At 52.1% G+C, this 12,014-nt stretch overlaps 1 protein-coding gene across 1 annotated transcript; it reads right to left on the reverse strand.

The window, feature by feature from the left end:
- Nucleotides 1-4,773: 4,773 nt before the first annotated feature.
- Nucleotides 4,774-6,957, reverse strand: LOC148218021 (uncharacterized). Its single transcript, XM_088158162.1, has 2 exons — nucleotides 6,458-6,957; nucleotides 4,774-6,379 (listed from the first exon to the last, which is right to left on the reverse strand). Exons 1-2 carry the CDS (start codon nucleotides 6,926-6,928, stop codon nucleotides 5,012-5,014), a joined length of 1,839 nt encoding a protein of 612 aa, XP_088014288.1. The 5' UTR covers nucleotides 6,929-6,957; the 3' UTR covers nucleotides 4,774-5,011.
- Nucleotides 6,958-12,014: the final 5,057 nt, after the last annotated feature.

Below are 12,014 nucleotides of genomic sequence, written 5' to 3' on the forward strand. Positions count from 1 at the left end.
AGACTCTCGTATGACAGGGACTCGGTGATGATCTCAACTTCTGGCTCCCCTGCTGGTTGTGAGGGGCCCCCTTCCTGACCCTTATTATCTAGGTGCCTTGTTTTCATCTTAGACTTCCTAGTTTCCACAGGGGCAACTGCTGCTGGCTGTGAGTGCCCTTGCAGTTCAGCTGGAACCTGGACAGATGTAACATCTGTGGGTCCCACTGCTGCACCACCAGAGTCTCCCTCTTTAAGGCAGGGGGAGGGTTTCTCACCAGCTGGGGAGAGGTACTCCTTCAGCATCTGGCCCATCTCACGTATCTCCTTTGCTAGCACCCCCACCCATTCTGGGTGGTTCCTTTCCGAGGTGGGCTGTGGAGCAGGGTCAAACTCTGGGGTAATATCCCTAGTCTCTGGGATAGGATCAGGCTCTGGGGTAACATCACTATTTCCTCGGGTAGGTATCAGGGTTGTTATCCAAGTCAATCTCCCCTTATCTCTGAATGTTAGATAGAACAGGTTTAACAGGGATATAAGCAACACTAGCCACAATATAATGTCATTAGCATTTAAAGTGGATTGGAACCCCTTGAAGACTGGTGGGGTGAACTTCAAAAACCCTGTGATGGGTTGAGAAAAAATTTCACCTGCTGCCACTTCCTCACAGTAAGTACCATTATTGAAGTAGCCCCAGAAACACACACTTAGAGTGTGATAGCTCTGAATCCATGTGGCCATCTTCCAGAGAAAATTAAAAATCCATGAATTCCTCAACTGATCAACCCACATAATAAACTGGATAATAGCCACAGTAACCTTGGTTATGAAACTCATGTTTAAAAAAGGGCTTGCAAATGGGAGAGATATAGCAGTGACCACATGGAGGCCAATCCAGGGTAAGCTGGACAGCATGGTGTCACCTACCACAAGCTTGGGTAATTTAAGAACTGTTATCCCCTTTTCTACCACTCTCTCAATGCCCTCAGGCAATGCCCCACGTTCCGGGCGCCAAAATCTGTCTCGGTTTGAAAGACAGGTATGGTCTAAGGAAAGGCAGGAGCCCCTTTTCTGCGATGCAGAGTGCAATCCCCCTCCCTTTTAATTATTTTAGGTCCAATTCAGACACCTTCAGGCAGGAGATATGGGGATGAGAATAACAGTTCTTTACTGGTATTTAACAAAAGCAGAAAAAAACAACAACAGCTATAAAAATTGGCAACAGAAACAGTCTAGCTCCACTCCAGTCCCTTCTGGCCGCAGGCCGTCTCCCTGTGCTGTTACCGGTGCTGTGGGGGCAGGGCAGGTCCCGCGCAGTTGAAGAGGGCTGGGTGATGGCGGCCGCGGCCCAGGGGAGAGAGAGGATGGGGAAAGTTACTCCCCCCTCACGGTGTCGGTCGTGGTGCTCAGCAGAGTGTCCGGAGGTAGTAGGGTGAGCTGGGAGAGCAGCGGAGCGATGTCCAAAGGCAGGGAGCGTGGATCTCAGCGCTGGGATGACAGGGGAAGATGCCAGAGCAGAGCCCAGGTTGTCTTCCCACTCCAGGAGCCAAGCGAGAGAGAGCGTCCCCCGCTCCAGACCCCCCCTATCCCACCTTTCCTTTTCCGGTTCCCCCCCCCCTCCCCCTCCAGCCACCCCCCTACGAGAGAACATTATCTGTCGTTTTAGGGTGTAGCCACAATTACTTAGCATAACAATGGGAGAAATTCCACAGAAAGAAAAGCGAAGCATTCAACCCCCAACATTATCCACCCCTGAATTTCTCCCATACTAATATGCTATATCAAATTAAACTGTTACATTATATATACATACATGCAGTTAGAGACATAGGCACAGTACTATAGGTATTTCACCCTAAAACAAGGTCTCCTTGGGGTATGCATCTGGTCTCTCCATTCTTTTGCATCACCCACCAGGTGCAACCTGGTCCTTGAGCGAATACAACTCCATGGATGGGATTGTCTTTGCTGGAGGCAGGATTCACCCAAACAGTTTTTCCTAGCATACCTCTCATGTGTACCACTGGAACCTTATCTCCATTCGATATTCCCAAGGGCTCAGATTGGGCAGGGCCTGCTCGGTTAGTGGAACCTCGGGTGTTCACTAACCAGGTGGCCTTTGGTAGATTAATCTCCCAGTTCTTGAAAGTTCCCCCACCCAGTGCCTTCAAGGTGGTTTTAAGCAGGCCATTGCACCGTTCAACTTTCCCTGCAGCTGGTGCATGGTAGGGGATATGGTACACCCACTCAATGCCGTGTTCTCTAGCCCAGGTGTTTATAAGGCTGTTCTTGAAATGAGTCCCATTGTCTGACTCAATTCTCTCAGGGGTACCATGCCTCCAAAGAACTTGTTTTTCCAGGCCCAGGATGGTGTTCCGAGCAGTGGCATGAGGCACAGGGTAGGTCTCCAACCATCCAGTGGTGGCTTCCACCATGGTCAGTACATAGCGCTTGCCCTGGCGGGTTTGAGGCAGTGTGATGTAGTCAATCTGCCAGGCCTCTCCATACTTATATTTGGACCATCGCCCCCCATACCAGAGGGGCTTCACCCGCTTGGCTTGCTTGATGGCAGCGCATGTCTCACAGTCATGGATAACTTGAGAAATACTGTCCATGGTTAGATCCACCCCTCGGTCTCGTGCCCACTTATATGTGGCATCTCTGCCCTGATGACCTGAGGCATCATGGGCCCATCGAGCCAGGAACAACTCTCCCTTGTGCTGCCAGTCTAAATCTATCTGCGACACCTCTATCTGTGCAGCCTGATCTACTTGCTCATTGTGTCGGTGTTCTTCATTAGCCCGACTCTTGGGGACATGGACATCTATGTGACGGACTTTCACAGGCAACTTCTCTACCCGGGTGGCAATGTCTTTCCATTCATTGGCAGCCCAGATTGGTTTTCCCCTACGTTGCCAGTTAGCCTTTTTCCACCTTTCCAGCCATCCCCACAGAGCATTGGCTACCATCCATGAATCAGTGTAAAGGTAGAGTTTTGGCCACTTCTCTCTTTCAGCAATGTCCAGGGCCAGCTGAACAGCTTTGAGTTCAGCAAGTTGACTTGATCCACCTTCTCCTTCGGTAGCTTGTGCAACCTGTCGTGTGGGGCTCCATACGGCTGCTTTTCACTTCCGGTTCATCCCCACGATGCGGCAGGAACCATCAGTGAAAAGAGCATAGCATGTTTCATCTGCTGGCAGTTGGTTATATGGTGGGGCTTCTTCGGCCCGGGTCACCTGTTCCTGTTCCTCTTCGTCGGCAAGGCCAAAGTCTTCCCCTTCCGGCCAGTTGGTAATTATCTCCAAAATCCCAGGGCGATTCGGGTTTCCAATACGGGCACGTTGTGTGATGAGGGCAATCCATTTACTCCATGTGGCGTCAGTGGCATGGTGGGTTGAGGGAACCTTTCCTTTAAACATCCAGCCCAGCACTGGCAGTCGGGGTGCCAGGAGGAGTTGTGTTTCTGTGCCAACCACCTCTGAGGCTGCTTGGACCCCTTCATAGGCGGCCAAGATCTCCCTCTCCGTCGGAGTGTAGTTGGCCTCGGACCCTCTGTAGCTCCGACTCCAAAATCCTAATGGTCGGCCTCGCGTCTCCCCAGGCACCTTCTGCCAAAGGCTCCAGGAGAGACCATGGTTCCCGGCTGCAGAGTAGAGCACGTTCTTCACATCTGGTCCCGTCCTGACTGGGCCAAGGGCTACTGCATGAGCAATCTCCTGCTTGATCTGGGCAAAGGCTTGCTGCTGCTCAGGGCCCCAGTGGAAATCGTTCTTCTTGCGGGTGACCAGGTAAAGAGGGCTCACAATCTGGCTGTACTCAGGAATGTGCATTCTCCAAAAGCCTATGGCACCTAGGAAGGCTTGTGTTTCCTTCTTGCTGGTTGGTGGAGACATTGCAGTGATCTTATTGATGACCTCACTGGGGATCTGGCGCCGTCCATCTTGCCACTTTACTCCCAGGAACTGGATCTCTTGGGCAGGCCCTTTGACTTTGCTCTTTTTAATGGCGAAGCCGGCTCCCAGCAGAATCTCAATGATCTTTTCTCCTTTCTGAAATACTTCCATTGCCGTATCCCCCCACACAATGATGTCATCAATGTACTGCAGATGTTCTGGAGCTCCACCCTTCTCCAGTGTAGCCTGGATCAGCCCATGACAGATGGTGGGGCTGTGTTTCCACCCCTGGGGCAGTCGGTTCCACATGTATTGCACACCCCTCCAGGTGAAAGCGAACTGAGGCCTGCACTCTGCTGCCAGAGGAATGGAGAAGAATGCATTGGCGATGTCAATGGTGGCGTACCACTTTGCTGCCTTGGACTCCAGCTCGTACTGCAGTTCCAGCATGTCCGGCACGGCAGCGCTCAGCGGTGGAGTCACCTCATTCAGTGCACGATAGTCCACTGTCAATCTCCATTCTCCTTCCGATTTACGCACAGGCCAGATGGGGCTGTTGAAGGGTGAGTGGGTTTTGCTGACCACCCCTTGGCTCTCCAGCTCACGGATCATCTTGTGGATGGGGATCACGGCATCTCGATTCGTCCGGTACTGCCGGCGGTGCACTGTTGAGGTAGCAATTGGCACCTGTTGCTCTTTCACTCTGAGGAGTCCCACTGCAGATGGGTTTTCTGATAGCCCAGGCAGGGTGTTCAACTGCTTAATGCCCTCTGCTGCCACAGCAGCTATTCCAAAAGCCCACCTGAGTCCCTTTGGGTCTTTGTAATAGCCATTCCTGAGGAAGTCTATGCCTAGGATACATGGTGCTTCTGGGCCAGTCACAATTGGATGCTTCTGCCACTCTTTCCCAGTCAGGCTCACCTCAGCCTCCAGCAGAGTCAATTCCTGAGATCCCCCTGTAACCCCAGCAATTGAAACAGGTTCCTTTCCAACATGTCCTGATGGTATTAATGTACATTGTGAACCAGTGTCAACCAATGCTCTGTGTTCCTGTGGCTCTGATGTGCCAGGCCATCGGATCCACACCGTCCAAAAGATCCGGTTTTCCCGTGCCTCTCCCTGGCTAGAGGCAGGGCCCCTCTAGCCCTGGTTATTATTTCTCTCCTGGGCATACATACTGGAGGTTCCTTCAAGGGGATCTGACAGATCATCCTCCCTTCTGTAATACCCTGCACCTCCATGGGAGGCTGAGGCTACCCTCACTTTAGTGGAGTTCCCTCTGTTGGTGTTCCCCTCCCTGATTTGGCGCACCCGTGCTGCCAGGACAGAAGTGGGTTTCCCATCCCACCTTCTCATGTCTTCCCCGTGGTCACGTAGAAAAAGCCACAGGTCAGCACGTGGGGTGTACCCTCTCTCCCTAGCTGGGGGGCGTTGGGCTCTACTTTTGGGGTCCATGACTCTCACTGGTGCTGCACTGATCTTCCTCACCTCTTCCCTTATCTCCTTCATCTCCTCCTTAAACTCCTCTCTGAGGTCCTTAGCCACAGCAGAGACATGAGCCTGCACTGGGCCAGCCATCATACTCTGATAATTCCTGAGCCTGTTGGCAACAGAACCCACTGTCACTTGGTTGGTATCAGCATCAATCATTGCAATAAAGGGGGTATATTGAGATGGGCCCAGGTTTGCCAGATTCCACAACATCTGCCCTGTGCACCTGACCTTGTCAGGGTCATTGTCATGCTGTCCATCCCTCCCAAAGAGCACCTCCAGTACTGCCACTTCTCTCAGCTTTTGGATCCCTTCCTCAAGGGTATTCCAACGTGTTCTCTGGTGGTACTCCTGCATTCTTTCCCTGTGGACAAATCTCTCTCTCACACTCATTAAAAGTCGCTCCCAGAGGGAAAGGAGACCTGTCTCCCTTACAAATACCTGGTCCACACCTGAGTCCTGGGTCAAGGCTCCCAAATTCCTTGCCTCAGTACCATCCAGTTGCACACCTGGACCCATAAGGTCCCAGACCCGCAGTAACCAGGTTGTAAAAGCCTCACGGCCCCGCCGTACAATGTCTTTTCGCAGGTTACGGAGACTCTCGTATGACAGGGACTCGGTGATGATCTCAACTTCTGGCTCCCCTGCTGGTTGTGAGGGGCCCCCTTCCTGACCCTTATTATCTAGGTGCCTTGTTTTCATCTTAGACTTCCTAGTTTCCACAGGGGCAACTGCTGCTGGCTGTGAGTGCCCTTGCAGTTCAGCTGGAACCTGGACAGATGTAACATCTGTGGGTCCCACTGCTGCACCATCAGAGTCTCCCTCTTTAAGGCAGGGGGAGGGTTTCTCACCAGCTGGGGAGAGGTACTCCTTCAGCATCTGGCCCATCTCACGTATCTCCTTTGCTAGCACCCCCACCCATTCTGGGTGGTTCCTTTCCGAGGTGGGCTGTGGAGCAGGGTCAAACTCTGGGGTAATATCCCTAGTCTCTGGGATAGGATCAGGCTCTGGGGTAACCTCCCTAGTCTCTGGGACAAGATCAGGCTCTGGGGTAACCTCCCTAGTCTCTGGGACAGGATCAGGCTCTGGGGTAACATCACTATTTCCTCGGGTAGGTATCAGGGTTGTTATCCAAGTCAATCTCCCCTTATCTCTGAATGTTAGATAGAACAGGTTTAACAGGGATATAAGCAACACTAGCCACAATATAATGTCATTAGCATTTAAAGTGGATTGGAACCCCTTGAAGACTGGTGGGGTGAACTTCAAAAACCCTGTGATGGGTTGAGAAAAAATTTCACCTGCTGCCACTTCCTCACAGTAAGTACCATTATTGAAGTAGCCCCAGAAACACACACTTAGAGTGTGATAGCTCTGAATCCATGTGGCCATCTTCCAGAGAAAATTAAAAATCCATGAATTCCTCAACTGATCAACCCACATAATAAACTGGATAATAGCCACAGTAACCTTGGTTATGAAACTCATGTTTAAAAAAGGGCTTGCAAATGGGAGAGATATAGCAGTGACCACATGGAGGCCAATCCAGGGTAAGCTGGACAGCATGGTGTCACCTACCACAAGCTTGGGTAATTTAAGAACTGTTATCCCCTTTTCTACCCCTCTCTCAATGCCCTCAGGCAATGCCCCACGTTCCGGGCGTAAAAATCTGTCTCGGTTTGAAAGACAGGTATGGTCTAAGGAAAAGCAAGAGCCCCTTTTCTGCGATGCAGAGTGCAATCCCCCTCCCTTTTAATTATTTTAGGTCCAATTCAGACACCTTCAGGCAGGAGATATGGGGATGAGAATAACAGTTCTTTACTGGTATTTAACAAAGCAGAAAAAACAACAACAGCTATACAAATTGGCAACAGAAACAGTCTAGCTCCACTCCAGTCCCTTCTGGCCGCAGGCCGTCTCCCTGTGCTGTTACCGGTGCTGTGGGGGCAGGGCAGGTCCCGCGCAGTTGAAGAGGGCTGGGTGATGGCGGCCGCGGCCCAGGGGTGAGCGGGGATGGGGAAAGTTACTCCCCCCTCACGGTGTCGGTCGTGGTGCTCAGCAGAGTGTCCGGAGGTAGTAGGGTGAGCTGGGAGAGCAGCGGAGCGATGTCCAAAGGCAGGGAGCGTGGATCTCAGCGCTGGGATGACAGGGGAAGATGCCAGAGCAGAGCCCAGGTTGTCTTCCCACTCCAGGAGCCAAGCGAGAGCCAGTCCCCCGCTCCAGACCCCCCTATCCCACCTTTCCTTTTCCGGTTCCCCCCCCCTCTCCCTCCAGCCACCCCCCTACGAGAGAACATTATCTGTCGTTTTAAGGTGTAGCCACAATTACTTAGCATAACAATGGGAGAAATTCCACAGAAAGAAAAGCAAAGCATTCAACCCCCAACACCTAACTTACAGCTATAACTTCCAAATTGTATTTAGCAGCTTAATACAAAAACAACACTTACGATTACATTTAAGAACTTAGCAAAACACTTAGCATTTAATAGCATTTAAGTATGTTCATAACTATAACTGAACCTTGCTTACAGGCCTTAGATATCCAAGGTACTTCCACATCTAGGAAAGCTGTATTTCTCCCAGATTTGCTATAGCATATGTGCAGGGGCACACACAGACAGGAATAGTCAGAGCAAGCAATTCCCCCCAGAGCTCAGTGAAATCCTCCCTTCAGATGTTTTTGCATCTCCCACTGGCCGAAGGATGGGGCCTTGAGCAGTGAGGGTATGGGCCCAGGACACGTCGTGTTTCAGTGATCCTCCAGGCACAGCAAAGCCGAGGGTTTGCTGGCTCTGAGAGGCCCCTCAGAGGGAGACTGCTGGTCACAGCCCACGGTGGCCCAGGAGAGCTCAAAGGTCTCCTTTTGGATTTCTGTTGAGAGGGTCACAAGAGAGTGGGCTCCAGTCATAACCATGTTTCATCCTGGCCTCAGTTTGGGTCAGCACTTTCTCTAGAAGTGGGGGAATGCATCACCACACTGGGATCTCAGGGGTGCCCATGGCCTGGGTGACACTGGCCCAATGCCAGGCACCCACCAAAGCCACTCTGACCCTGCCCCACCCAGCTGCAACAGGGGAGAAAAGGTTTAACCAAGAGTTCCTGGGTTGGTGTAAAAAGGAGAAACATCCCGTACCAAACAGCAAAATGTGCATCACAACCCCAGCCTCGGCATGGAGAGGAAATTTATTACCAACCAAATCACGGCAGGACAAGAAGGGAAAGAAATCTCTCAAACCCCTTCCCCCTCACCCAATGGGGGTCACTGGGAATCATCCAACACCGATCCTCCCATGGGGGATGGAGCTGGAGCAGAGCACGAAGCTCTTCCCACACTTGGGCACTCACAGGGCTTCCCTTAGTGCTGGGTCCTTTGGTGTTGGGTCAAGTTAGAGCTCTGTGAGAAGCTCTTCCCACACTCAGGACACTCGTAGGGCCTCTCCCCAGTGTGGATGTGCCGGTGCCTGATGAGGTTGGAGTTGTGCTTGAATCCCTTCCTGCAGTCGGGGCAGCGGAAGGGCCTCTCCTCTGTGTGAATCCGCTCGTGTAGGAGGAGATTGGAGCTGGTCTGAAACCTCTTCCCACACTTGGGACACTCGTAGGGCCTCTCCCCAGTGTGGATGCGCTGGTGTTTTCTCAGGAGAGAGCTCCATCCAAAGCTCTTCCCACATTCCAAGCAGGTGTAGGGCCGTTCTCCTGTGTGAACCACCTGGTGTGGCAACAGGTCATAGATGTCTCTGAAGCTCTTCCCACATTCCCCACACTCATAGGGCCGTTCCCCAGTGTGGGTCACCTGGTGCCGGATCAGGTGGGAGCTCCTGCTGAAACCCTTCCCACATTCCAAGCACTTGTGGGGCTTCTTCCCTCCATGAGGTTTCTTCATCAGCTCTGAGCTCTGCCTGGATCTCCGGCCGCCTTCCCGGCTCAGGGAGGGTCTTTCCTCCTCGCAGCTCCCTGGGCTGGGTTTGCAGCCCCTCCTCATGAGGGATCTCTGGGGCTTTTCCTCCTCCTCCATCCACTGACACCTTAGGAATGAAAAATAGTGGTGAGGGGGAAAAACAAGAGGATAGAGTCTTGGGCTGGGCATTTCTCATTCCCCAAGTGCAACTCAGGAAGACATTGATCATCTTGTGTCTGTAAAAATCTCCAAAATAACAAGATACAGCCTAAAAATGCTACAAACATCATAACACAGATCAAAAACCCCCAAACAGCAAGATTTAGACAAAACCCTCTCCAAAATACTAAGGTTCAGCCCCTGAAAAAAAACAAAGCCCCAACATTTGGAAAGTTAAAGCTCAGAAACACCAATATCCACCCCTCTAAAAATTGTGGAACCCCACTGTGGTCACTCGCTGCATGTCGGGGGGACAACGCTCCTGGGGCTGGGGGAGAGGCTGCAGATACAGGGCGGGGTGGAACCTTGTGCTGCTTCCAGTTTCTGCCCCTCCTCCTCCAGTATCCCTGCTCTTCCTCACACTTCTCTTCCACCTCCTACTCCTCCTTCTCCTGCACAATCCCACTTTCTCCTCCCACGTGCATCGTTTGACCATTTTGTTCCTCAGCCTCGCTAATCTATCCCTTCTCCGGCTGCCCCCAGGCCCAGCACCCACTGCCGGCTCCCTCTTCCCCCCAAACCCACAGCATCCCAGCGCAGGGGCAGCGATGGAGCTGGGGCAGCTCGGGCTGGGGCAGCGCTGGGCTCTCGGCCGCTCCCGCCCGCACTCGCTCCCCACTGCAGCCGCTGCCGCCACCACAGCGCGGGGGGGCCCGGCCTTGGCGCTCCCCCCCTCCCACCTCCCCAAATTCCCCTGCCGGGGGGCGCTGGGGCCCGGGCCGGGCGCAGGTGGCTCCAGGTGGGCAACGCTGGGAGCTGCGGCTCTGCCTGGACACTGCTGCGTCATCACCGCCGCGCGCTCTCATTGGCTCAGCGCTGCCCGAGGGGCGGGGCTGCACCAAGCCGGGACACCCTGCTCCAGGGGGGATGGCCCCAAAACGGGGGACCCCCATGCAAGGAACAACAGCAAAGGGTCTCTACAAACACATGCTGCGAATCCGCTTGGACACAGGGCCGGGGACGTGGACATAAGGAAGTGACAGCAGAAGCCATCAGGGTCAGAAAATGTTATTAATTGACCACACAGACTGCTGCTCAGCCAAGGTGCTGCTCAATTCATGAACTCCCAGAAGAAGAACAAACACTAAACAGATCCGTGAATATCGTTAGCTATACAAAAGTGGGGTGCATATTCAGGGGATGAAGCAGTGAGTGCATTGGGAAATCTGTACCTCTCAAATACTTCATCCAATGAGGAGAGGGAGATGCAACTAGAAAAATTAGGGTGAAAAGGAGGCTGTGCTCTCCAACAATTGCAGACACGCCATGGGAAATAGCTCATGGCCTCTCCCTTGTTTTATGAATGAAATTGCTTTCATAAGACTCCTCTGTCTTATTTGAGCACAGAAACCTCTGGTGATGTGAATTTTTCCACACACCTTGGGGGTCGGCAGGAATTCCTTCCCCCGTCCGGGGTGGCGGGCAGTGAGTGGAGCTGAAGGTGCCTCACCCAGTTTGGGTGTTCAGCTCCCTTGGGTGGCGGCGGCACCGGGCATGGATTGGGGTTGGGAAGGATGAATTAGGGAAACCTTATCAATACGAGTGCCTAACAAAAGACTTTGAGAATAGGAAAAATATAAGCAAAATAGAAATGACAGCCATTTTTGACTGTGTGGCTGAAAGCAACTGAATGCCTGAAGGCCCCTTTGTTTAGATAATGTTAGATGCTGCGAATACCAAAAAGCAAACAGACATCCTCCCTAGGCATGGCACGAAAGGTCCCAGGTAAAATTTAGAGATAAGAAAAGCAGTAAAACATGGTAATATAGTCATTCCTATAGGTTGCATACAAATGTTAGACAATTTGTATCTTCTATAAGAGTGGTTAGTGGAAACTAGAATATTCAACATAGAAGGAAATTTCTTGTATCGTAAACGGGAAAATCTCACTCTTATGCACTTACTCTTGCCATCTTTCTTACTCTCTTACGCTCTCTGCTCTAACTCTTGCTCTATCCCTCTCTCTCCGTCCTGCTTTGAGCTGCAGCTGGAGTTCCTAGCAGGGCCTTATATATACCCACGCCCTACCAAATAAACTGCAAACTTCAAGACCAGAGCGCCTCAGTTTGTCCCTACAATCCCAACGCAGTAATTCCTACAGACTGTGTACCCGAGAGAGACCAGGAGACAGACGAGTCACAGATCAGGGGGGCTGGGAAGAGTCGGCAGCCAGAGAGCACTGAAAATCTCAGCAGGGACTACAGTGGGATCTTCGGGGACTAAACATGGCAGGGCACCCATGCAGGGTAGAAAGGGAAAGCCAGGAAGGGCTCTCGGCAGAAGGGATGATGATCTCAAAATATCTGTGAAGGGTCCCTTGGGAGTATGTTGAGGGAGTTTGCACATTCTCCCAGAGGTAATCAAGGACAGGGACACCTAGGGAGGCAATAAGGGAAGTCAAGAAGGGATTTAGACAACAGGGGATGGATGGTGTTGGTGTGCTGGGAAGGGATTGGGTGAAGGGCAGTGTGCAGGAATATGGTTCAGGAAAGAAGCAGCAGGAAAAATCTATGTGGGAAGAAAATGGATAATGGAA

The sequence above is a fragment of the Sturnus vulgaris genome, unplaced genomic scaffold (assembly GCF_052056855.1).
Source record: "Sturnus vulgaris isolate bStuVul1 unplaced genomic scaffold, bStuVul1.hap1 Scaffold_195, whole genome shotgun sequence".
NCBI lineage: Eukaryota > Metazoa > Chordata > Aves > Passeriformes > Sturnidae > Sturnus > Sturnus vulgaris.